Source organism: Podarcis vaucheri (assembly GCF_965113315.1).
Source record: "Podarcis vaucheri genome assembly, chromosome: 12".
NCBI classification, from domain to species: Eukaryota; Metazoa; Chordata; class Lepidosauria; order Squamata; family Lacertidae; genus Podarcis; species Podarcis vaucheri.
Genome location: NC_138750.1, coordinates 47,025,870 through 47,050,135, shown reverse-complemented (window position 1 = coordinate 47,050,135; position 24,266 = coordinate 47,025,870). Strand labels below are relative to the sequence as shown.

At 45.5% G+C, this 24,266-nt stretch overlaps 1 protein-coding gene across 3 annotated transcripts in view; it reads left to right on the top strand.

The window, feature by feature from the left end:
- The first annotated feature begins 1,204 nt into the window (after nucleotides 1-1,204).
- Nucleotides 1,205-24,266, top strand: part of PARD3 (par-3 family cell polarity regulator) — a 551,152-nt gene continuing 528,090 nt past the window's right edge. For 2 of the 3 annotated variants that reach the window (XM_082192159.1, XM_082192158.1), the window contains exon 1: nucleotides 1,210-1,477. In XM_082192159.1, coding sequence (XP_082048285.1) covers nucleotides 1,358-1,477 — 120 coding nt within the window. In that variant the 5' untranslated portion in view covers nucleotides 1,210-1,357. Of the gene's footprint in view, nucleotides 1,478-24,266 lie in introns of all 3 variants that reach the window. The other variant, XM_082192160.1, reaches the window with a different exon arrangement.

Below are 24,266 nucleotides of genomic sequence, written 5' to 3'. Positions count from 1 at the left end.
ATGCTGTTTGCAACTGCAGAAGTTTCAGGGTGGACATGCTGCTGTGCACCAGTGCACACGCCATAACTTTCTGCTGAGAACCTGCACATTTTTTATCCCACAAATGCTCCACTTTTGTGGTGCTATAGCATAAGAGTGCCCCTCTAGATGGCAATAATGTGATGATGCAGAGGAAGTATTACAGAACAACGAATAAAGTGGAATGAAGCATGGATGGTTTGCCAAAAATCCACCACTGATGTACTACTACTGTATAAACCCGTATGTTGCAAAATACTGTACACTTACAAAAAACCAGTCTGAAGGGATGCTTTGAGGAGACTAAGTCTGCAATCCTAAACCCACTTACGGTACTTCCCGACCACAGTCTACTTGTGCGTCAACATGCACAGAATCCTGCTGCTGCTCTCAGTGGAAAGTAAGCATGGGCCGGCAGCCTTACTCCTCTCCTAACGCTTGAGCACCTTTTCTACCGAGTAATCCCGAACCAGCTGGGTCTGCGCATCTGTTGCGGATCACCCAATCTCTGGAGCCACAACTGCTGCATGCTCACTTAATTCCACCAAGGCGGAGAGGCCTGGCGCCCCAGCACCCACCCCATTTAGAACTGCGGCCTCCCTGGGCAAGGAGACGGTTTGCAAGACGAAAGTTACTTGATAGCGGGAAAGCAAACAGTCAGGAAGTAGAGCAAAACTTTCAAAGTGGTGGGAAGGTGGAAAACAACCAGCTCTCCGAGAAAAAAAACCTAGTGCGCCTGGCCATGCATCTGACCCCTTAACGGGGCTGGGTGGGGGGAGAGCCTTGGAGAGCGACTGGCGAAGAGCAATGCCCTGCACGGCCTTCGCGGGGAGACAGCCCGGCCCTTCCCGCGTCGCAGGAGTGAGGCAAGCCGCCGCCTAGCTGCGCGCAGGAGGAGACGCCGAACAGGTGGCCAGAGGCAGCGGCTGGCGCGCCAGGAAGAGAGCGGGCGAGCAGCGAGGGAGCGAGCGAGCGAGTGAGCGAGGAGAGAGCATGCCTGCTTAGCGCTGGCGGCAGTGGCAGCGGCGGCGCCCCGCTCCTCCTCCCCCCGCAGCATGTGAACGGGCGCCCTCCCGGGCCTCCCCCTTCGCGCCGCCACGGGACTCCGCCGACTTGGTAGCTGCAGGCTCCGCCAGCCGCCCGCCCTCGGGCCGGGCTCCCGCTTGGCGCTGCTGGCCGGGCGCGGAAGCGGGGAAGCGCGAAGGGCCAGCCGAGCGGCGCTCGTCTCCCTCCGCGCTGCCGCCGATCGCGGGCTGCGCCTAGCAGCAGCAGCAGCAGCAGCGGGCTCCGGGAAGCGGCGGGCCGAGGATCGGGGCCGGGAGCCGCGCTGGGCGGCAGGATGAAAGTCACCGTGTGCTTCGGCCGGACCCGGGTGGTCGTGCCCTGCGGGGACGGCCAGATGAAAGTTTTCAGTCTGATCGAGCAAGCGGTGACCAGGTACAGGAAGGCGATCGCCAAGGTGAGTGTGTGGGCGCGACGTGGGGGCCGAAGGGTGGGGTGGGGTGGGGGAGCTGGGCGGCGGGGAGGGGGAGAGAACTTGGGCGAGGTGAGCAGGAAAGACGGGCTGGAGGCGAAGGAGCAGCAGCAGCTGGAGGAGGAGGGAGAGCGAGAGAGAGAGGGCGCCTGGGATCAATATGGCGCTTCCTGGAGAGGGGAGGGAGCTGGAAAGAGAGGCAAAAAGTGGAGGCTGGTGGGGAAGGGAGCCAGAGGAGCGAGGGGGGCTCCGATCGGGACACCCCCAGCCCGGGGTTGGGAGCTTTATCAGCTGAGCTGCAGCTGGGATTCGGAAAGTCTCCCAAGGAAGCGTGGACGAGAGTTTTGGGGAGCAGGGATCGCTTCCTCTCGCTTTCCGTCGTCGTCCGCTGCCGCCTCCCCCTTCCCGCCCCGGGACAGTAAACTTTCAAGCGCCCCGAGCTCTTGTCCCTGTTACTGATCCAGAAGGAGGAGAGTGTGCGTGTGAGAGAGAGAGCGCGATTGGAAATGGGAAGCTTCCGAGTTTGGGGCTGGCTGAACATCATGGCTCCTTTTTCCCCCTTTTGTGCTTCTTCGCTGAGATTTGTGGTTCTTGCGTGTTGTTTTTTAAGTCCGGTGTGGCGAGATACACAGTTGCAAAAGAGAGTTGCGCGTGGCTTTTGGGGCCTGAACTCTTTGTTGCAGTTTTTGTGTGTTGGGGTGTGTGTGTTTGGAACCAGCAAGTGGTCGTCGTGGCTGTAGTTCAGCCTCTCTCCCCCCATTCCCACTTATAAAGACCCCCGCCCACCCCCTCCAATCTTGTAGTTCTTTCGAGGAGGATGGTGGTGGGGAGCTGCTTATGTTGCATTCGTCGCCTGTGCACGCCGAGGGTTGCAAAGCACAGCTAGGCTGTTAGATGTCACTTAAGGCTGACATCTCTCCAGTTGCAATTGTTACACGGAGTTGTAGTTCGGCGTTGTTGTTCAACAGCGAGTTATATCCACAAAGGTTTGTGGGTGTCTAAAAACAACAACAACGCGGTGTTGTTATTTTTGAAAGAAAAAAACCTTTCTTTCATTCCTTCCTGCACTGTGTAAATTTCACCCCACCCCCTCTCTTCGTGAGCTGTGGTTACTGCAAAGACTTGAAATCCAGCCCCAGGCTTTCCAGCTAGTCCAGGCCGGAGAGAGAAAACCCTAAACATGAAATCATGGAGTTCTCATGCATAGGAACAGTAACTGAGTTCTGCTATTAAAAAATAAATAAACTCGGAGCTTTATTTTTCTTCCACCTCCTTTCAGCTCTCAAACACAGAATTGATTAACTAAAGCAAAAATTAGATTTTTTTAAAAAAAAAATCTTTCAAGTGAGTTCTATTTTCCTGTAAGATAAATAGCTGTGCCATGACTATAATTGTGCAGGTCACATTTTGCACAAATTACGGGCTGTACCCAACTAAGTGTTACTCAGAGTAAACCCACTGATATTAATGGGCATAAGTTAGTCACTTTCTTTCATTTTGGTGGGCCTCCTTTGAATGTGACTTAACATTGGTTGCAGCCATCATATCTTCACCATGCTTCCTGAAACACTGTCAGCATGCAGAGTGTGTTTGTCTACTTTTGTATGGGGAAGGAGATAATGAGGCTGTAAGACACCCCCAGGGACTGAAATCCCTCCTTTGCACAATTGCCTTTTTGGGTGGTGGGAAACATAAGCAACTGTTTAATTGTGGGTTCCATGAGGTGCTGAACAAAATTAGAATATGCCCAGAACTGTAACTGCTCTGTTGTTCTGGAGCACACTGTCCACTGGAGTTCACATGTCCTCCTCCTGCATATAAAGCTTGCTTGGATTTTTACTGGATTTGCAGGATGCCTGGAAAATAAAAATAAATAATAATTATTATTCTGATGTAGTTTTGGCAGAATACATAGCTATCTGTAATGTTCAGCTCTTCTGCCTTATTGTAAGATACAATCCCTTTTCTAAAACGGAAAGAAAATACATTCTGTAATTCTGTAACTTTCCCTTTGACTGACAAGTTGATTGCAGGCTTTCATTCTAGAGATGTTTAGTTCTCATCTCTATCTTGCAGCTTGGGGAATTTTTTGGGGACTTTGTTTGGAATTGAGAGAGAGCATAGGTAATTACAGGAAGGGGTGTTTGGGTAAGCCATACAATCCTTTTCGGTTGATATTCCTACTTCCCAGTATATTTTAGAACTGTGCATTGAAAATAACAAAACACAGTAGACTCTTGATTCAAAGGAAGCTGGCAAATAAGTCTCGTGTGTTCACAGTGCTACTTGTTCCGGGCGGGGTACCAAATCCATGGCAAAATCCAAATGACATAAGGAAATACAAACAAAAAAGGCCCCTGTTAGGAAATAAGCAACCTATTTATTTTGGAAAACAAAATAGGACACCCCCTCCCAATCAAAGTATGTAAGCTCCTAAGAAGTGTTTTTATTCACAGCTTGAACCCCCATCCAAAGTGCAAGAAAATGCCTTGCTGTGAAGAGGAGAGCTGGCTTTTAGTGAGAGACAAGCCCAGCAGGTTGTGAGTCATATCAGAATGGCTGGTAGAGGCAGCAGCAGCAGCAGCATGTTGCCTGCAAACCGCAGGACAGCGTGAAAAGAAAAGAACGGTGCTGTTGCTTATATAGCACTGCCTTTGACATGCCCAGCACTTCTTAAAGCCAGATGAAAGGTGGTGCATGATGGAGTTTTCATTTTGAAACGGGCAACTGGAGATGATTGCAGAGGCACCTTGGGAAGTAGGGTATCACATATATAACAGGCTGGAGGTTGCTGCTGTTTTGCATGCTATGGATTTGCTCTAAGAAAACTTGCCTGAAATCGATTTTTATTGTATTTATATCTCACTTTTATTCCAAGGAGCTCAAAGTGGCATACCTGTTTCTCTCCCCTTCTCCATTTTATCCTAGCAACAACCCTGTGTGGTAGACTAGACTGCAAGATAGTAACTCACCCAAGGTCACCCATTGAGGTCCATGGCTGAGTGGGTATGTAAACTCCAGTCTCCGGATCCCAGGTCCTAGTCCAGTGTTTCCCAACCACTGTTCCGCGGCACACTAGTGTGCCGCGAGATGTTGCCTGGTGTGCCGCGGGAAAAATTAAAAAATTCGAAAGATTTTTTTTTTAAAGTCAAATTTTCGATTGGGGCGCCGTCACTAGGTGACCCCTGGGGTTTCCCCCCCTCCCTCCCGCTCTGCGCCTCCCTCCTCCTCCGGGGAGGCCCTTCCTGGCTCTCGGCCAAGGCTTGGCGGCTGCCACTCACTTGCTTGCCCACCCGTCCCTCCATCCCTGCACCCGGCCTCTCCCCCTCCGTCCCCGGCGTGGGGGCTGCCGGGATCCGTAGTCCCCTCGCCCTTGGGCTCCGCGCCCGCGAACTACGTTTCCCAGCGTGGCCTGGCGGGCCGGGCGTTTTGTTTGAAGCGCTCTTCTCCCGGCCATGGAATGAGCGCAGCGGCGGCGGCCGGGCGGGCAGGGGCTCTTCCGCGCAGACCCCGCGCAGCCTGCCTGTGCCCCCGCGGAGATCAGGCGGCAGGATGGAGCCCGGGGATCCCCGCGGAGGCGGAGCGGCGGAGGCGGAGGCTGCCCCCCAGGTAGGGCTGCGTCGGGGTTTTTTTATTTTTGCAATGCTGCATCCGCGCCGGAGGGGACGCATCGGACCGCGGGGAGACCCCTTGGCGGGCGTGCAAGGCAATGCATGCGTGCAGGCGTTGCATGGAGTGCAGTGCAATGCAATGGCAACGCGGCGCCCTGCATGCATGCATGCAACTTCCACCGGCGCTCTGGACTTGGCAGGTGAGAGGGGTCCCCAGTGGGCGGCAGAGAGAGCCGGGAGGGCGAAGGGGAGCCGGGGGGAGCAGCGCTGCTCCCCGAGTCGAGCCCGGGGGGAAACTTTGGCATCATTGTGCCGGGTGTTGGAAGCGGAGGCTGGCGGGGGCCCCTCACCTGCAAAACCTGGTCGCCTCTCATATATTTCGTGCATTGCATTCATCGCCCGCTTTCTCCTCCAAGGAGCTCCCGGGGGCGCGCGTGGTTTTCCCCGTGTTATCCTCGCAACAACAGCCCTGCGAGGTGGGTCAGGCGAGTGGCCCAAGGGAGCACCCAGGGATTGTCCTGGCCAGGTGGGGTGATTTGAACCCTGCTCTCTGCCCGGTCTTCATCCTCATTTAGCCCCCACATGTGCATGACTGTGCATGACTGAGGTTTTCCCCCCTCGTCTTGGCTATGGTGTGAGTCTGTGCTGTTAATTAATGGGGTTCTGCCTTCGGAGAAGATGAGCCAGCCCTCAAGGAGGTGATTATGTAATTTGCTAGCAATTCATGTCCCTCCCGGCGTGATGCTGCGCGCTGACGTCACGGGGCTGTAATGGTGGTGTGCCTCGAGATTTTTTTCATGAAACAAGTGTGCCTTTGCCCAAAAAAGGTTGGGAAACACTGTCCTAGTCTCATGCTCTAATCACTACACCACACTGGCAAGAATGTGAATTAAGAATCTTGGACTGTTATTCATGTACCCTTTGACACCTCCCTTTCCTTCAAAAATAATAAAATTGGCTTGTTTGGGCATTGCAGCCAACCCCCCTTACTTTCAGCAAATGTGTTCATACTCTTGTTCTCAAGAAGTTATCTTCCTCTGTTATATCAGCCATTGATAACTTCTTGGAATACAAGGTCTTAACTCTAGCTGAATACAGTATCAGGTTATGCATGGTTGCACGTGGGTAAGGGAAAGAGATTAGAGAGGTGGCTCACTAGACTCCTTCAGTTGTGTGGTTAAAAGGTGGGAAACGATTCTCAAAGGGTTTTGACAGAGTTTCAAGTTTGCTTTTCACTGTTTGCTCTCTGCTTCCCAAACAATTAACGTTTGGGATTGTTTCAACATTGCACCACAGCAAACTTGGATTTGCAACAAAGTGTTATTTGGAAGGACGCTCCAGACAATCTTGTTTTCCTAAGTGCAACAACAGCATGATATATAGTAATGGTACACAAACATCAACCTGTAGCATTCGTGCTTAGTGTATTTAGGGGCACACTTAAGATGTTTAAAAATCTAATGTATGAAGAGTCCCTTTGTTTTTGGAGAGAGATGCCTCTCACTCATATATGCCAGCTCACAGTGTATGGGGTGTGTGTGAGGACTTTAAGGTGATGATGTTTTCAAACTCTCAAACCCCAGAGGTGGTTCAGACATGTCAGAGGGCTGTAGCATATGCTTTTCTGCATGACTGAATAATAATTTCATATGGCAATATTTTCATTCAGCAGAGATGCCAAGGCATCTCCAGAACTTTATTAAGTTGTACATTAAATGTGCATCCTTTCCCTCTCCCAGAGCATCACATTATAAAAGTACTTAACTGAATACCTAAATGTGCATTATGTGAAATGTTTTGCAGTCAGTGCTGCCATCCATAAGAAAATACTATGCTACTAATTTAAATGTTTGCTTATCCTATTTCTAATCTGCTCTTTACCCTATGGTTATAGAGCAGATTATAGCAATCAAATATACAGTACTGAATGCTTTATGGGAAAGGGTGGGGAATCTGTGGTACTCCCAGATGTTTCAAGCCCACAACTCCCATCTTCCTTGACCATTGGTTGTGTTAGCTGGTGATGATGAAAGCTGGAGTTGAACAAGATGTAGAGGGTCAGCTCACAGGTTCCTCACTGCTGTTTTATGGCCTCACCCCATCTACAAAAAGCTTTATGGCATGGTTAAACTTGATTGGGAGAAATTGTACAAATAATTTCAAAACAGGATATGAAAATGAATGCCATATATTTAAATATTCAAATATACTGATAGATTGTCCTGCTGGTATTATTGGTCAAAATGTTTTGCATTTGAACAGTGAACCTTTGAAACACTCATTGTATTCTTTTTCTAGTCTTATGCAGGCAGTTGGCATCTACTGAAAGTTTATTTGACGTATTTGAGTATGTTTTATGCATAGCAACTCCTGCTGGTGCCTGTGGGATGTGTGTGTGTTTGTGCGCACGCATGCACGTGGGGGCAGTGGAGCGAAAATGAAATTCCTTAAAACAGCATGTCCCTCCTTTAAAACAATCTTGACGCCAATCTTAATAAAGCCTAACGTTAGCCACAGCCATCCCTTGTTTCTCTTGCCCAGGGGTCGGCAAGGTTTACCTTGCCTGGGCTAGTTCACTCCAGCGGATATCCCTCCATGGGCCGGATCACGCACCCGCATGAGCACCCACGCCTGCAATTTCTGGCGTCTGCGTCTGTGCAGACACGACTTCCTGTCCCCGTGCTGCGCTGCAGTGCACGGGGGCTCACCAAGCAGGCGGCTCGGTTGGGGGGTGGCTCATGGGCCGGTTAAACGACCCCTGTGGGCCGCTTGTGGCCGATGGGCCTTAAGTTGCCAACCCCTTCTCTTGCCTTTGCCAGTCCTAGTCTTCCTCTGTACCAACTCTGAAATGTAGATTGTGTGCTCTTTGGGGTATGTACCTTCCCTTTCTTAAGTTAGTTTGTGACGTGTAACATACACTATGTAAATCATGGATGGGGAACCTTGATCATTCAGAAGTTGTTGGGCTTCATCATTCCTGGCCAAGCTGGCTGGGGAGTGAAAGTAGTTGCAAGTCCAACAACTTCGGGGTGGGTGGGGGGGGGTGTCACGTAGGTTTCCCATCCCTCATACAAATATTCTGTTGGGCCATCCAATGCATGCTTACTTGAAAGTAAATTCAATTGTGCTTAGTGGAACTTACTCCAGGTAGACACGGTAGATTGCAGGTTCACCTACAAAAATGCTTTTACTAGAGGAAAGAATTAATCCATAAAAGCTACCATCAATTTAGGCATGACCAGGTCTGAAAAGTGACTATATTATCCTATGCACATCTGCCTACTCACATTTAAGAGTCGTAGATCTCAATGGAATTTACTCCCAAGTAAGTACCTATGTACAAGTGTAGCCAAAGGCTTCAATCCTCCACACACTTGCCAGGAACTAAGCCCCATTGACCACAGTGAAGCTGACTTCCAATTAAACATGCACATGCTTGCACTATAGGGCTGCAGTTCTGTACATGCTTACCCGGGGCAAAGTCTCATGGAGCTCAATGTGACTTCTGAGTAGAAGACATGCATAGCATAGGGGTGTCAGAGAACTCATATGGAAACAGGAGCAGAAATTGGTGAAACGCACTCATTTGCTTCCATGTCTGGAAGGCAAATCAGTCAGGTGAAAACAATCGTTATTCACTTTTGTTTTTCAGGCTGTAAATTATAAGTAATTGATTGCTCCCCTTTCCATCTGCATCACATTTCCCCTGCACTGAAATTGCTGGCGTGAAATAATGTAATCAGTTATGTACTTTATTATTTAAAATTTTGCCCAGCGGACAAAGAGATGAATAACAGTTTTTTTTTGAAAGCCAAACTAACTGCAGTAGAATGGAAACAGTGCTGTATGTGACAAACATGGGTCAGAATTTGATGTTTTCTTGCACCCCTAGCCTAAGATTACCCTGTTGGATACCTCAGTGGCAGGATCAACTTTGTAGCTATGTAGAACTTTGTAGAATTGTTCTAGCTCTGCTTTTCCTTTTCTTAACATGCCCTCATGGCAGTAGTCTGTCAGAGTCATATTATTTTGCAAATTAAAAAGCAAAAGATGAATTCTCGGGTGCTGATAATACCTTTTATAGGAAGCAGTGCTAAAAATTAAGTCAAGTATAATGCAAATGACATCTTTTGTTGTTGTTGGAATGGGATCATTATGCTAGGAAAATGAAAAGTTAATTACATGGCAAGAGACAGAACTTGCTATAAAAAGGAGACTTAAGAAAACACAGGACTAAATGCACCTTATTTTGTCTACTGTATTTTATAATAATGGGGGGATTGAATAATGTCCCATCCTTGCACTTTGGGCTGTGGAGACCCAAATACGTGTAAGTGGAAATTTGTGCTTCTTGTTGAATGCAAAATAAGTCTGTAAGGTAGCGTTGGGAACCTTTCGTTCCCCAGATGTTGCTGGCTCGCACGTTGCAGCAATCCAGTTGTGCCAGCACATGGGCAGCTGTGGCCAAGTTATCCCAAGGTTGACAACTGTTTAAAGTCATAATACTTTAAACCAGTTCTGGGGAACCAAATGCAGCCCTCCAGTCTTCTCTTTCTGGTCCCCTGGACTTAACCCCCTCCCAAGCCATGCCACCACTAGCCTTGCTGTGCACCAAAACTATGTTTTTGCCTGGGTGGAATGTATCCTTGAACTCCAATAATGCTTCTTGCTTGCTTGTATGAGTTGTGTGATTGTGAAGAAACTAGCCTACTGTCTAAAGACCAAATTCACGGTAGTTGCTCTGATGTAGCACCAAGAAGGTTGCCAAGATGGGAATGTGGCTCTTGGGCCATGTTGCCCCACCTCTGCAATTATATGCACAAAACACATTACGTTAAAATTTATTTAAAAGCAACAACAGCAGAGCTCACAAGTAACAATGACCTTAGAAGGCAAAAGCCTGGCAGAATAAAAATGTTTATAACTAGCTAGGTGAAAGACAGCCAGGGAGGCTCCTATCCTTGACAGATTCACTCGGAAGTAAGTCCTGTCTATGAAATTTGCTGTAAATGGCAGCTTTAGGGGAAATAGCAGCTTTGTGCAGAGTAATTTTCAGAAGAGAAAATGGCATGGGATGAAAGGGTTAAAAACCTCACGAGGCCATCAATCTGATCCAGATTGCTCCTCCCCCTGCAGTTGTGAGTTTAAAAAAGAAAAGGAGGATCCCTGTTTAGGGAAGCTTTTAATGTTTGATGCATTACTTATTTTAATATTTTGTTGGAAGCTGCCCAGAGTGGCTGGGGAGGCCCAGCCAGATAGGCAGGGTATAAATAACAAATTATTATTATTATTATTATTATTATTGATATTGTTATTGTTGGATTTGAATTGGACAGCCGTGGCTAGAGGGAGCCCAGCATAAAATAAAAATGCATTAGAGAAAGACTAGAGTCCGTGTATTTCAGTAACAAATAAGCAACAGGTAGGGAAGTATTCCAAAGAGTAGTTCTATAACCCTCTTGTTGCAGAAAGTGTATCATGGCATAAGCTTGCTGGGGGGGGGGTGGATGGATAAAAAAGGGGGCTTCCTCTTTTAGGGCTCTCGTGAAAGGCTGTATCTCAGTAGTACCTGCCTGTCAGAGGCCCCACATTCAATCCCTAGGCTGAGAGAGACTCATGTCTAAAACCCTTGAAAGCTTCTGCCAGTCAGAGTAGACAGCATTGAGCTGGATGGACACTTTCCTATGTTCCAATGATCTGAAGAGATGCCACTTTCCCCCAACTTGAGTTGATGTCCAAAAGTATCCCACCCGCCTGTTTTTGTTGTTGCAGCAGCCAACTTCCTATGCTCTTAAAACATTTCAAGAGTGGTAACCTTTTGGTGGAATGCTGGAAAATGACTGGCTGGCTATTCATGCAGTATGAAATATATGAATAACTTTAGTGGAGGATCAGCAGAGATGGAATGCATTTGGCAGTTGCTCTTCTACTGGATAGGATTATAGTGGCGGTTTTGGTGAGTTCCAAATATTTGCCGAGAGTACTCATCACGGCTTCTCCTGGACACCCGTATCTGTTTGTTGACTGGCAGGCTTGGAGTTGCAGCTATTTTGTACCCTTCTTCCTTGCACTTAAACTGCAAAAATGAACAAGGTTTCATTTTTGAAGTACTGGAGAGGGAAGCCTGCATTTCAAAGCTCTGTAGTGCCCCTGTAGATACTAGCAATTCATTTCCTACTTTGAAGGCTTATATCCTATATGATAGTAGCAAACACAATTTGAGTGCCACTTCTTACATAGCCAGGCACAAGGTGGAAGTTTCAGCAGGCTTCAGAAGCCCCAAGTTCTGCAGAAATTGCTCCCCCATCTCCCCTCCCCAAAACGGGCTGATGACAACTGAGCACAGGACCAGCATAAGGCATTCTGACACCTGAGGTGAACCACAAAAGGACACTTCCCCTCCAGGGAAGAAGGGGTGAGTGAGGATCAACATCAGGAACAAGCAGGGATCAATAAACATCCACCTTGGGGTCTGCTGCCCATGTAGATCCTGCTGCCTGAGGCAGTTGCCTCACCTTGCCTAATACATGGATTCTTGAGGGTTGTGTCCATAGGATGCTCTTTACTCCAACAGATTGGCTTCCAAAAATGGAGGGGGCAGGGAAGTTGTTGTTGTTTTTTAAAAAGACAAATCTACCTTTCTCTTGCTGCCCCCATAGTATTCAAAACAGCAGTGTTTTTCAACCACTGTTCCGCGGCACACTAGTGTGCCGCGAGATGTTGCCTGGTGTGCCGCGAGATGTTGCCTGGAGGGAGGCGGGCGAGTCGGGCGGCGAGAGGCGGGGTGGCGGCGGCGAGGAGAGGCCGCCCAGCGCGGGGCTCTCGCCGTCTGCCTGCCTGGCTGCCTGCGAGCTCGGCAGGCAGCGCCTCCGTCCGCAGCGCCCGCCTCGCGGCTCTCATTCCTGCCCCTGCCAAAGCTCACCCAGCCAAGCCGCGCTCTCCTTCCTGCCTCGCTTTGCTGCCTCCTCCCCCCCCACCCCCAAAGCTTGGAGGTTCCCAGGCAAGGGGGAGGGAAAAAAATTGAAACTTACACTTTCGTGCGTCCCTCCCGGCGTGATGCTGCGCGCTGACGTCACGGGGCTGTAATGGTGGTGTGCCTCGAGATTTTTTTCATCAAACAAGTGTGCCTTTGCCCAAAAAAGGTTGGGAAACACTGAAAACAGGTCCTCCAACCCTTTGGACCAGATCTGAAGAAGGTTGCAAGGGAATGGGGGAACTGGAAAAAATTGCTTTCTCCTCTTCCATTCATGGAAACCTCTCCTGGATTGAAGAACCTTCCATGAGCAGGAAGCTGCAACTGGTTGAAACCCATAGCTTTAGGTCCCAGTGTCAAGTATTTATTCCTGAAGGGATTACTCAGTTTTGTTTATAGTTGTATGTGCTAATTGTAGAAGTAGTATGCCACAGCCCCTCTGACAGCAGTTTGGCACCCATCAGGTTTTTTTTTATGTAAATGATACTTTTAATTGGGTGTGGGCACATTATTCAAATTGGCATTTTGCTGTCAAGCTCTTGGTAAGTACTGGGAGTAGGCCTCTGTGGCTTAATCACCTTGCATAAGAGAGTGCTTTGAAATATTTAGTTATTCTTTGTTTTCCAAAGCCACCCTTCCTCCTTCTGGAGCCCACCAGCCCTAACAATAACAATAAAATACGAACACATAAAAATGTTTAAAATATCCATAACATCTCCATAAAATTTATCAGCAATCAAAACATGAGGCAGGAAGCAATAAAACTGTTAAATTCCAGCATAACTATGTTCCAAATACCTGGTGGAGGAAAAACGTACATTTTGAATCTACACCAGAATGTTATCAGGGGATGACTTGTCGCTCCATGGTGGAGCATCTGCTTTGCATGTGCAAAGTCCCAGGTTCAACCCTGGATATCTCCAGTTAGATTTGTAAGAGACCTCTGCCTTGAACCCTGGAGAGGTGCTAACAGTAAGTGTAAACAGTAGTGAGCTAGATGAACCACAATGGCTTAACTTGGCATAAGGCTCCCATCAGTATGGAGGGCACTGGGTTTCATCAAGGATGGACTTCCACAATAGGGTGGCCACCACTGAAAATGCCCTGTTTTAGTCTAACACTTCATGCGCCATGCTAATCAATGGCACAATGAACTGCTCCACCCCCAGGTATATAAACTTCATCTTTATTTTGTTTCTACTATTACAGCTAAAAAGAAGCGACTTGATAAAACCACCTTTCATTTGCTTTTGTTCATGAAGGTTTTGGCATCTTGTGGGAGGCTTTTGTGTGTTGGCACATCTGTTAGTGGTTTTGTATATTGTCCTTCACAGCAGAAAGCCTGTGAATTCCATCTTTGTTGATTCAGTGTGCAGTTCTTTTTCTTGCGTAACTGGTTTTCAGTTCTGTGGGAAACAAGTGTTTGAATTATACCTGTTAGAAAACTCTGAGAGCAAAATTGTACAGCCTTCAGTCTTTTGGCTCCTGATCAGTCCTCTAATGAAGGCTCTAGCTCCCAGTTAACCTCAGGCTTGGGGGCTTGATCTGGCCCCCAGGCACTTTTTCTGACCCTCCCCCCGACTGCCCCTCCTGATTTTGACAATGATGGCAAAAAGGGGAAAAAAAGAATAAATTGGACAGTGCACTGGATTGGGTGGAGAGGTTTAAATCTTGCCCAACCAAGCACCCTGATGGAAATGCAAAGCACCTTTCCTTCTTGATCACCTGCATTGGATCAGTTGAGGTGGGCTGTTGTTGACTTGTACATGTGTGCAGAGAGTATGTGGTGGCCACATCTGCTGTTTGTGTGCAGTTCCCAGAAGGGTGGTCAACGTTGAATGTGATCCTTGGGCCAAGAAAGGATAACTACCCCCTACTTATAGCTTAATGACTGCTATGAAAAGGGAGAATATCCTGGGAGAAACATTGAGTTGGATCTCAGTTTTTCAGAGCAGTCCTAAGTACATCTATTTAGAAGTAGTACATCCTATTGAATCCAATGGGGCTAATTCACAGGTGAGTGGAGTTAGGATTGCAGTCTCAGCTGTGCTTGGAAGTTATTTCAGTGGGTCTGCTATATGCATGTCTTGAATCTGGATCCAATCCATCGACACTCTCTAAGCTGAATATGGTCTTGATATGTGCCAGGGGCTATTTGACCTAAAATGTGAAGGTATAGAGGGTCCCTCATAATTTGGGGAGCACAGGAGGCTGCATCAGAAAGGGTTTTTGTTGTTGTTATAGTTGCAAAAATTGCCTCCCCTGTTCTTATATTACCACAGGTGTACAAAACCTTTAGCCCACAATATGTTGTTGAACTACAACTCCCATTGGTCATGCTTCCAAGGACCAATGGAAGCTGTAGTTCGGCAACACCCAGAGAGCCAAAGATTCCCCACTCCTGCATTAGTGGATGTCTCTACTGGTTCCTGCACTACTCTGTAAGAGGAATGACAGGCTTGGATTTCCCCATAATCTTTAATTTCTGGTGGGTGTAGGTGTAGGGGGGTGAATGGGTCACTGGGCTAGGAGCCATCCATTTGGTTTCTTTTACAAACTGTCTTAATTTTATTTGGCAAAATATTTTTAGCAGTTGTGGATTTATGGAATAGTAGCTCCAATTGTTGTTTTTGAATAATGTGTTCCAGATGTGTTCCAAGATAAAAGGAGATGTTTGAACTAACCTGTTTGGGTTTTTTCAGTTTAAATAACATAAAATTCTAAATAGCCCATTGTTTATACCTACAAGGCTATATTTTTCTCCTTATTTTTAAAGGCTGTGTGAGATAGTTAAAATAAAATACAGCTATCAACTGCAAATATGTTTGCTTTTACTCAAAAGTAGCCAAAAAAGCTTACCTTAGCACATTTACACTGCAGAATGTCTACTTCTTGGCCAAAGTGTGTGCCTGTGTGTGTGGCAAACTATGCATTGTAAATAAACGAAGGTTTGGTTTGGGGTTAAGAATTGATATGTAAATAGACTTGACATACTCATGTAAATACACAAGAAAATGTATGTTTCTGAAGGGGGCGAAAGTAACACAGAGTATCCCTCTGGTGGTGTTAGCAAAGTATAATAAATTTTGATAGCCAAAGAGAGAGAGAGAGGTTTCCTTTGAAATTTCCATTTCTCCTCTCCCAACTCTCATTAGCCTGAATTTTAGCCTTTTTTTGCATTGTCCTCATTTTTATGAGAACTGGAAATATCCTTAGCACTGAGAATTCAGTGCTAAAGGACCATCTTGTCTCCAAGGAACTGTGCCCCTATTTCTGTGGAGTTGGGAGGAATGTTCATCTGAACCTGTGTTAGAAATTCAGATAGGTTTATTTGCCAAATGCTCCTTAAACCCAGGTTATGGGCACCACAATGGCTTGTCTAGATGCCAGTGAGTGTGTGATGTGGTCAGGAAATGGGCATGTTAGCCCCACCTGCAGCTGCTATGTCAGGGTTCCCAGTTGTCTGGAGAGGCCCTTTGGACATAAGGACACAAGGAGAGCCCAGCTGAATCAGGTCAGAGGCCCCTCTATTACAGCATCTTGTGTCTCACAGTGGGGAGCCAGACGCCAAGGCAAGCCCACAAGCTGAACTGGAGTCCTACGCAGTCCTTCCCACTTGTGATTCAGAGCAGCTGTATTTGGAGGCATGGTGCCCCGTCAGAGCACAGACATAATGGCTAGTAGACACTGACAGCCCTATCCTTCATGCAGCTCTGCTTCTCATTCTCCCTGTGGAGGAGGAGGAGGAGTTTGGATTTGATATCCCGCCTTTCACTCCCTTTAAGGAGTCTCAAAGCGGCTAACATTCTCCTTTCCCTTCCTCCCCCACAACAAACACTCTGTGAGGTGAGTGGGGCTGAGAGACTTCAAAGAAGTGTGACTGGCCCAAGGTCACCCAGCAGCTGCATGTGGAGGAGCGGAGACTCGAACCCGGTTCCCCAGATTACATGACTACCGGCTTTTGATCGACCATGGTATCCTCCTGGAACAGCTCTGCGGGATGGGTACTGGGGACACTGTATCATTGGTTCCTAGAGGGTCATATTCAGACGCTAGCATTGGGAGACTGTGTTTCAGCTCCATGGTACAATCTTGTCCCCAGTGCTGTTTAACATCTATATGCAGGGTGTGTCCATAAATGTAAGTTTGTGGGAAGCTGGGGTGTTTTGTAGTGTACCCAGCACTGTATTTTGTAGTGTACCCAGCTGCCCTCTGTGTGCATATACAGTGGCACCTCGGTTTAAGAACAGTCCTGTTTACAAATGATTCGGTTTATGAACTCTGCAAAACCAGAAGTAGTGTCCTGGTTTGCGAACTTTACCTTGGTCTAAGAACAGAATGCAAACAGTGGAAGGTCACCGGTGGTGGGAGGCCTCATTAGGGAAAGCACTCCTCGGTTTAATAATGGTTTTGGTTTAAGAACAGACTTCCGGAATGGATTAAGTTTGTAAACCGAGGTACCACTGTATCTTGTTATGCAGGTCTTTTGTATGTGTAAATAGCCAAGCAACTTAATCATAAACACATTGTGCCATTAACACATTCCTACAAAATTATATATTTATTAATATTAATGAATGACATGTGTTTTATATGAATTAGTGGTGTAATGCATTTGGGTTTCAAATGCATTGTAAGTTGCTTGGAAGCCTTGGGGCAGGTGTGGGGAACCTTTGGCCTTCCAGATGTTGCTGAACAACAACTTATGTCAGTCCCAGTAAACATGGCCAACGATGTTGATGGGAATTGTAGTCCAGCAACTGCTTGAAGGCCAGGCATAAGCAAACTCGGCCCTCCAGATGTTTTGGGACTGCAACTCCCATCATCACTAGCTAACAGGACCAGTGGTCAGGGATGATGGGAATTGTGGTCTCTAAACATGTGGAGGACTGAGTTTGCCTATGCCTGTTGAAGGCCAAAGGTTCCCCACACCTGCCTTAGAATAATGTTGGCAATGGTGATGATGATGATGATGAAGATATAAAAAGGGAGGGAAGGGGACAGAAGGCTTGGGAGGGTGGACCCCCTTCTAACGCAGAAAAAGCTAATGTGAAGCCTTCCTGATGTTGCTGAACTACAGCTCTCATCATTCCTGGCCACTGACCATTTTGGCTGGTGCTGATGAGAATTGTAGTCTAACAACAGGGTATCCTGTTGGCTTACTCTGCTCCAACAACACCCTTGCTAATCTACAAATAAATGCCATAATACACTTGTTCACATTTAAGATGCCACAAGATGCTGTGTTTTCTTTTGCAATAGACTAACTCTGGGAGACAAAGGTTTCTTCTCCCCTTTAATAGATGGGTAGGAGAGGGAATTTCAGCAAGTGCAGATTTGTATCATACCTGCAAGATTAAGACAGGGCAAAATTCCCCTGCAATGCAACTGTTAAAATTCTGTCCACAGTTTCATCTGGCTGTCCTAGTGGTGGGTAATGGGGAGAAATAAATTGAGTGTGGGGCAGGTGGCTCTGTAGGGCTAGATAAAAGGAGAAATGAATAAGCACTTTCTACCCTACTTGGTGTGTCTATCTGCCTGTCTCTTTTCCTTGTTCTAAACAGCAGGATCAAAGCAGGAAGACCATAACAATAAGCCCTTAAAACACATAGTAGGTGGGAGAAAGACTGATTGGGGAAGAAAGGTAAGGAGCTGAAGGGGAAATAGTTAAAGGTGATGCATCCATCCTAATAAAAAGAGATAAGGGTGACATTTTTGAGAGACCTGGTTAACGTTTTACAAAATGAATGGGGGAAACACTGCAGGACAAATAACTGGGAAGAGGAGTTTGAATAAAATGATTGGAAAGTAGAGAGACATTATTCAAGGATACGGTCACCATATCTACCGGAAAATTCTGGTAATGTCCGGTGGTGGGAGCTTAATTGGTGTCCAGGAGGAAATTTCAATTTAATAGTAAATGTCTGCACTGTGAGGTCGCTTTCTTGTTGCTGTGCAGGGCTGATTTTGCATGTATGTAAGGGACGCAGGTGGCACTGTGGTGTAAACCATTGAGCCTTGGGCTTGCCGATCAGAAGGTCGGCGGTTTGAATCCCCATGACGGAGTGAGCTCCCGTTGCTTGGTCCCAGCTCCTGCCAACCTAGCAGTTCAAAAGCATGTCAAAGTGCCAGTAGATAAATAGGTACCGCTCTGGCGGGAAGGTAAATGGCGTTTCTGTGCGCTGCTCTGGTTTTGCCAGAAGCGGCTTAGTCATGCTGGCCATATGACCCGGAAAAACCGTCTGTGGACAAACATTGGCTCCCTTGGCCAGTAAAGCGAGATGAGCGCCGCAACCCCAGAGTCGTTCGCGACTGGACTTAACTGCCATGGGTCCTTTACCTACCGTAAGTCAACCTTGCCCTTTAATTCCGCAACAAGTCTCATGTGGGTTGTTGGGTTAATGTACCTAAAAATGATTGTGTTATGGCTTAGTGTAGGTTCATGTAGGTAAGACACATTTTTTTTATTTCTGACTCTAATCTGTGCATTTCAATTGTGTGTTGAATTGCATGGCCATCCTGAGTCACTGTATTGATATAGTAATGAAACACATGTGGACTCTGTGGATCCACTGACAATAGCTTTCCTGCCAAGGATATTCAGGCCTTTTCGTATGTTAGTGGTGCACAATCATATGATTCAAAAACAGCTGCTATTTCTCCCATTTGTGGAGTGTTATAATAACCCCCCAAGGTTCTTATAAAACCATATGGAATACACTTTGCACATTCCTCTTTCTCCTGGTCTATGTATATCTTGCGTATGGATATGTTTATTGGATAGTAGTTTAATCCCCCCCAATCTCTTCATTCAGCACCACTATATTCATTTCCAGTATTCAAATCAATATGCTCCATGTTCAGTTTTAAAAATTGTCTCTCAGAAAAGAAAGTGTGCTTTAATACAGAGGATTCTTATAAGTTGAGCACAATCCTATAGATGGGGAGTGGGGAACATTTGGTTCTGCAGATGTTCCTGAACTGCAGTTTGCATCAGACTCAGCAGGTATGACCAATGGTCAGGGATGATGGGAATTGTAATTCAGCAACATCTGGAGGGCCAAAGATTCCCCACATCTGTTGTAGGTGGATTCAAAGTCCCATTGAATTCAGAAGCTCTAGCACAGGCCTTCCAGATGTTTTGGGACTACAATTCTCATCATCCCTGACCACTGGTCCTGTTAGCTAGGGATGATGGGAGTTGTAGTCCCAAAACATCTGGAGGGCCGAGTTTGGGGATGCCTGCTCTAGCACTTAGGCAGCTGGATATAGGATTGAAACCCTTGTATAAACAAAAATTTGGCCACACTACTAAACAGAAAGTGCCATATCTATTGCGACTGCATTAAATTATCCAAGTATCATCACTTTCCTCAAATCTGAAATTTTTGCCTGAACAATATCTACACCTATGAAATTTCCAGTATAAGAATGGCTCATGTGAGGGGTCTTTTTGTTTCTCAGTTCTGTTCAGCATACATATCTATTCAGCATTTGAAAAAAACTTGTAACATAGAACCATGTTTCCCCTGTTTAGCTGTTAATATCAATTTACACTTACATGCCTAGGGCATTACTTCTCTTTGTTATTGAAATTTTCCTGTTTTCAAATACACATGCCTTTTAGATATCAGTCATATGAACATCCTCAACACACCTCTAAATCTGTTGTCCTTCTCTGGCTTCATTGTCTGTGTGAAAGCGTGGATTTTACACCCCTACTTAATTTTGTGTATTATAGACTGTTTCCTGCTCCATTTCGTTGGTTACAATCCCAATCTTGCTTATACTTTTTTGGATTGTGTGAGGTTAAAACTCGTAATAATGATAAACCATAGTTTACTGTTACATAGCTAGTTGGGGCTGATGGGACTTGTAGAGCACTAGTATGGTGAAGGCTGGTACAGAAAATAGTAAGCTTAGAGGGGCCAATAGTCTGACTTGTCTAAGGTAGCTTCCTATGTACTTGTTACAATTGTGGAGGTCTTTTGCTGTGCTTATTCAGTTCAGTAGTTTGATTTATCTCAGTCTTATTTAGGAGACCATCCTAGTGGGTTGTGCCTTCAGACTTAAAATAATATGTAAGTGACTTTACAAAGCAAAACAGTTTTACCTATGTAGATTTCTTTGAAAAATCCATATAAACAGATGTTATGATGTCATGACACAATGCTAAGTGTTACCACATGCTGCAGAAAGAAAGGATCAGTTTGGCAAATGAGTGCTGCTTTTGAGGACAGCATCGTGCTTTCTGTTGCATGGACTTCTTCCCTTAGTTTTTCAGAGAAGTGCTGTGATATTGTCTGTTTATCATTGTCAAGCTGCACGAAACCTGTAGAGAAAGGAAAAACACATTGTTGAAGGCTTAGAGAAAAAAGAAGCACAAAAGATTTGATACTTTCCTTCCATTAAGCTACACTTGAAATTTCTGAGACTCTGAACAAAGTAAATAATTTGAGCAGCTCCCATTTTATTTTCTCTTTTCAATAATGAAAATGCAGAATGGATCAAAGCAGGATTCATTTAATGAAAAACAAAATGTCTCTGAAAATAAATCAGACCAAAAGTCCATGTCTCCAGCTTATCATGTCCAATAATGACCAGCCAGATGTTTCTGAGCTTTCACAAATAGGATGTGAAAGTATTTGGCGTTTTTCTTTTTGATTTTACCTGGCACCTGGGCTTCTGGGGTACACTTTCTTTGGAAGTTCATTTAACTAGGCTCTATATACTGTTGCTGTTCACTGTGATGAAGAGTTGCCTCTAGATGAAGGAGCTGAGCAGCGGTATTTTATGTGTCACATTACTCATCTGAAACAAAGTACCATCACCTCCCCTCCCCTTACTTCCCATTGTCATTTTGTGCTGACATTCATGGCACTTTTATCAATATATGTGCACTTACTCATATTTTTACCAAAACGAAAACAAAAAACCCCACCGGAGTAGAGCCAATTAATTAAATACTGACAAAGAAGAATTTCAACACTTGATCGTAGAGCGGGTGTTAAGCCTCATGACACAATAAGTGTACTGAGCATTTCTAGTGCAAACAACTTCATGTGCTAGAGAAATACATGTTTTTGCTTGTTCAACACATTTTATTATTTATTTTTTAAAAATATATTTTTATTGAACAATTTTAGCAAACAAAGTATCAATCAACATAACCATTTACATTCCCCTCTTTCCCCCTCCCCCCCGGACTTCCCTCAGCTCCTCTCCCTGGTTTCTTTGCACATATTATCCTCTGCATATTATAAAATTGTACATATTGTTGCCTTATCTACCATATATTCAACTGATAACTTTGTGGATGTTTATTCTGTTCAACACACTTTAGAGTGCTGGGCTCACATGTAATGCCATGCCATAGTGAAAACAAGCCAAGGTTTGTAAGTGAAAAAACAAGCCATGCTTTCATATCATACCGTTAGCAGTAAAATAACCATAGCTAAACTACTGGACAAAATCTGCACATAATGTTGAGCCGTGGTGTAATAGACCATAGTGTAATGAACAGTGGCTTAGTGTTATTGTGCGAACCAGGCTTATTGGAAGTAACTATGATCTAGTTTGGACTAACTTAAATGTACACTTTGCCATTATTTTGCTACAGGGAACATGCATTAATGTGAGTTAGGTACATTTCCTCTGTGGGGTGAACCAAGAGTTTTGACTTAAATTTGCCTGGGGGTTGTTGTCCCTTGAGCTTTTACCATTTGAGTCCTCTTACACAGGCTGGTAAGAGCTACGACTGAGGGAAGTGCTACAGGCAATGACTGATTTAACAAAATAAGTTACAGTGGCTGCATCAACCAAATCTTATGGCAAAGAAGTCAGAAATGTCTTTTTAGCCATGTTGTCTGTGAGTTGAAAGATAATGTGTTTCGTTCTGCCTAGTGTAACTCAAAGGCATTCTTAAGCACAGGGCTCAAAATGATGGGTGTCACAATTTAAAGTGCTTGTTGCGCTGCAACCCAAAAGGAATATGGTTGTACTGTAATCCCTCAACTTATGCAGGGATTATGCATATCACATATAGTTGAAACATATTGGGTGTAATGGTGGGTGGGATTGCCAAAATCTTTTCCCCTGGACATCTGCCCCCTTTCCACCATATTTTTTAAAATTTATTTGTCAAGTTCCTAAAGCTGAATTCACACAAGTTAAATGTGCATAAGTTGCAGACTTACTGTAATTCATCCTAACTATGGGTGAATCATTTGGTACCTTAAAGGCGAGCAAGTTTATTAGGACATAAGCAATCATGAATATGATAGAGATAAAGGCGCTGGTGCATAGGGGGGCACTCTCTATGTTATGAAACTATTATTACTTCACAGAAACTTTTTCTGCCAGGATGCAGCCGCTTGCTTGTATGAACAAAGGGCCCAGAAAGCGATCTCTTGGGTCTCTATATAAGGTGCAGGCTATCAGTTAATGAGTGTTATTTTCACCTGAAGTTGACCAAAAATGCAAAGCCTGTTTTCATACGGGACCTTGTTGCAGCGGCCACCCAAGACTCATCATTTGGAAACACAGCTCAATAAAGGCAAACTGGTGAGGGTTTGGTCAACAACTAGCTCCGAAATGCTCAGTTCTCAGGAGTGGGATGCCAAGGGGGGGGGGGAATTGTGTTTCTAATTAGTTTCAGGTCCCTTCTGTATTCCATCCAGAAGAGTCAATCACTTAGTTGATGCTTACTCAAGGACAATGCGGAGCTCAGTTCTGGAGAATAATAATAGCATATTGAGAGTCTGCTTTCCAGAGTTGGTTATCACCCTGTTCCATACAGAACAGCACAGGAAAACACCCGGGTGGGTTATTAATTAATTTATTAATTAAATTTGTATACTGCTCTTCATCCCAAGATCCCAGGACAGAGAAATGCAAAACGAGAAGTAGCAGTTCTTTTAATATACTTTAACTGAACACAGTATGCTCTTGCTTTAATTGTTGGCCAAGATAAAGGTGAAAAGACCAGTTAATGGTCACTTCACTGGAGGCCCATTAGACATGTGACTGCATGTGCAAAGCTTTTTGTGCTGCCTGGGGAGAAGAAAAATGAATTGGACCAATTTTTAAAAGCTGTTGTCCTGCAGTTTCTTGGAGCCCTAATTAAATACTGTTTGTATGGATTGTGCAGACTGTGTGTGAGTTCCCACCCCCTGTTGAAATAATTTTTTTTATAGGGATGGTAATACAAAGAGTCTGGTCATATCAACTTGAACCAGAGGGAGAGAAAAACATCTCTGTATGGAGATGCTCATTGATAAACTGGACTGTGTAGCCTCATTTTCAGTCTCGCTGGTGCTCTGTTGAATCTCACTTTGTGTGCAGATTTGTTTTCTTAAGAATGCATGAAGAGTCTGCATGTCAATTGTATACATCTTGTGTGTGCTTTTTATGAAAAACGAATACTTACCAATGCATCCATTGGTTGTATACTTGTGCTTCAGTCTACAAGCATAGGATTGCACTGGTTTACTGTGGACCTAATGAATTTGTTCTTCATCTCTATAGAAAACACGCGGAATCTGCAAGCTGCACATTCCTAGTCTTGTGCTACTGCAGGAGGAGGGACAGGAAAGGCTGGCCAGTTGCAGAATGAAGTACCATTTTCACTGCTGTCTCCAGGGCGAAAGTTAGACTGGTGGAGATCTATAGCTGTGGAGCTTGTAGTTGCAGGCTGGCTAGTTCTTAACAGCTTGCCCAGAAGTGGGAAATTCCATGATACCATACCTGATCTGAATTGAACTATGTGTTATTGCAGTTGCTTTTCTTTTTTAATATGACAGGAGTAGCCAGGGTAGTGCCCTCTATGTTGGATATTGTCCGATGATAACTCATTATCCCTGGCCATTGGCCATGCTAGCTGTGGCTATTTGGAGTTGGGACCCCAATAAGATCTGGAGGGCACCATGTTTGCTACCCTTGTAATACACCCATGGACTTGTCTGCCTTTCATTTATTATCCCAGCCAGGATAGGCCTTGTTGCAGTTACTGTAAAATGTTTGGAAATGCAACACTGTGAGCTTTTGAAACACAGCACCAAAAATACTGCCGCTTACCTTTTTAAGTTTCCCACTGAAGCCTTTTCTCCGAACCTGTTGCCCTGATGGATGCAGTGCAGCTGCTTGCTTTAGTGTTTGGAACAGGCAACACAAGTGGCCTTTGCAAGCAGAA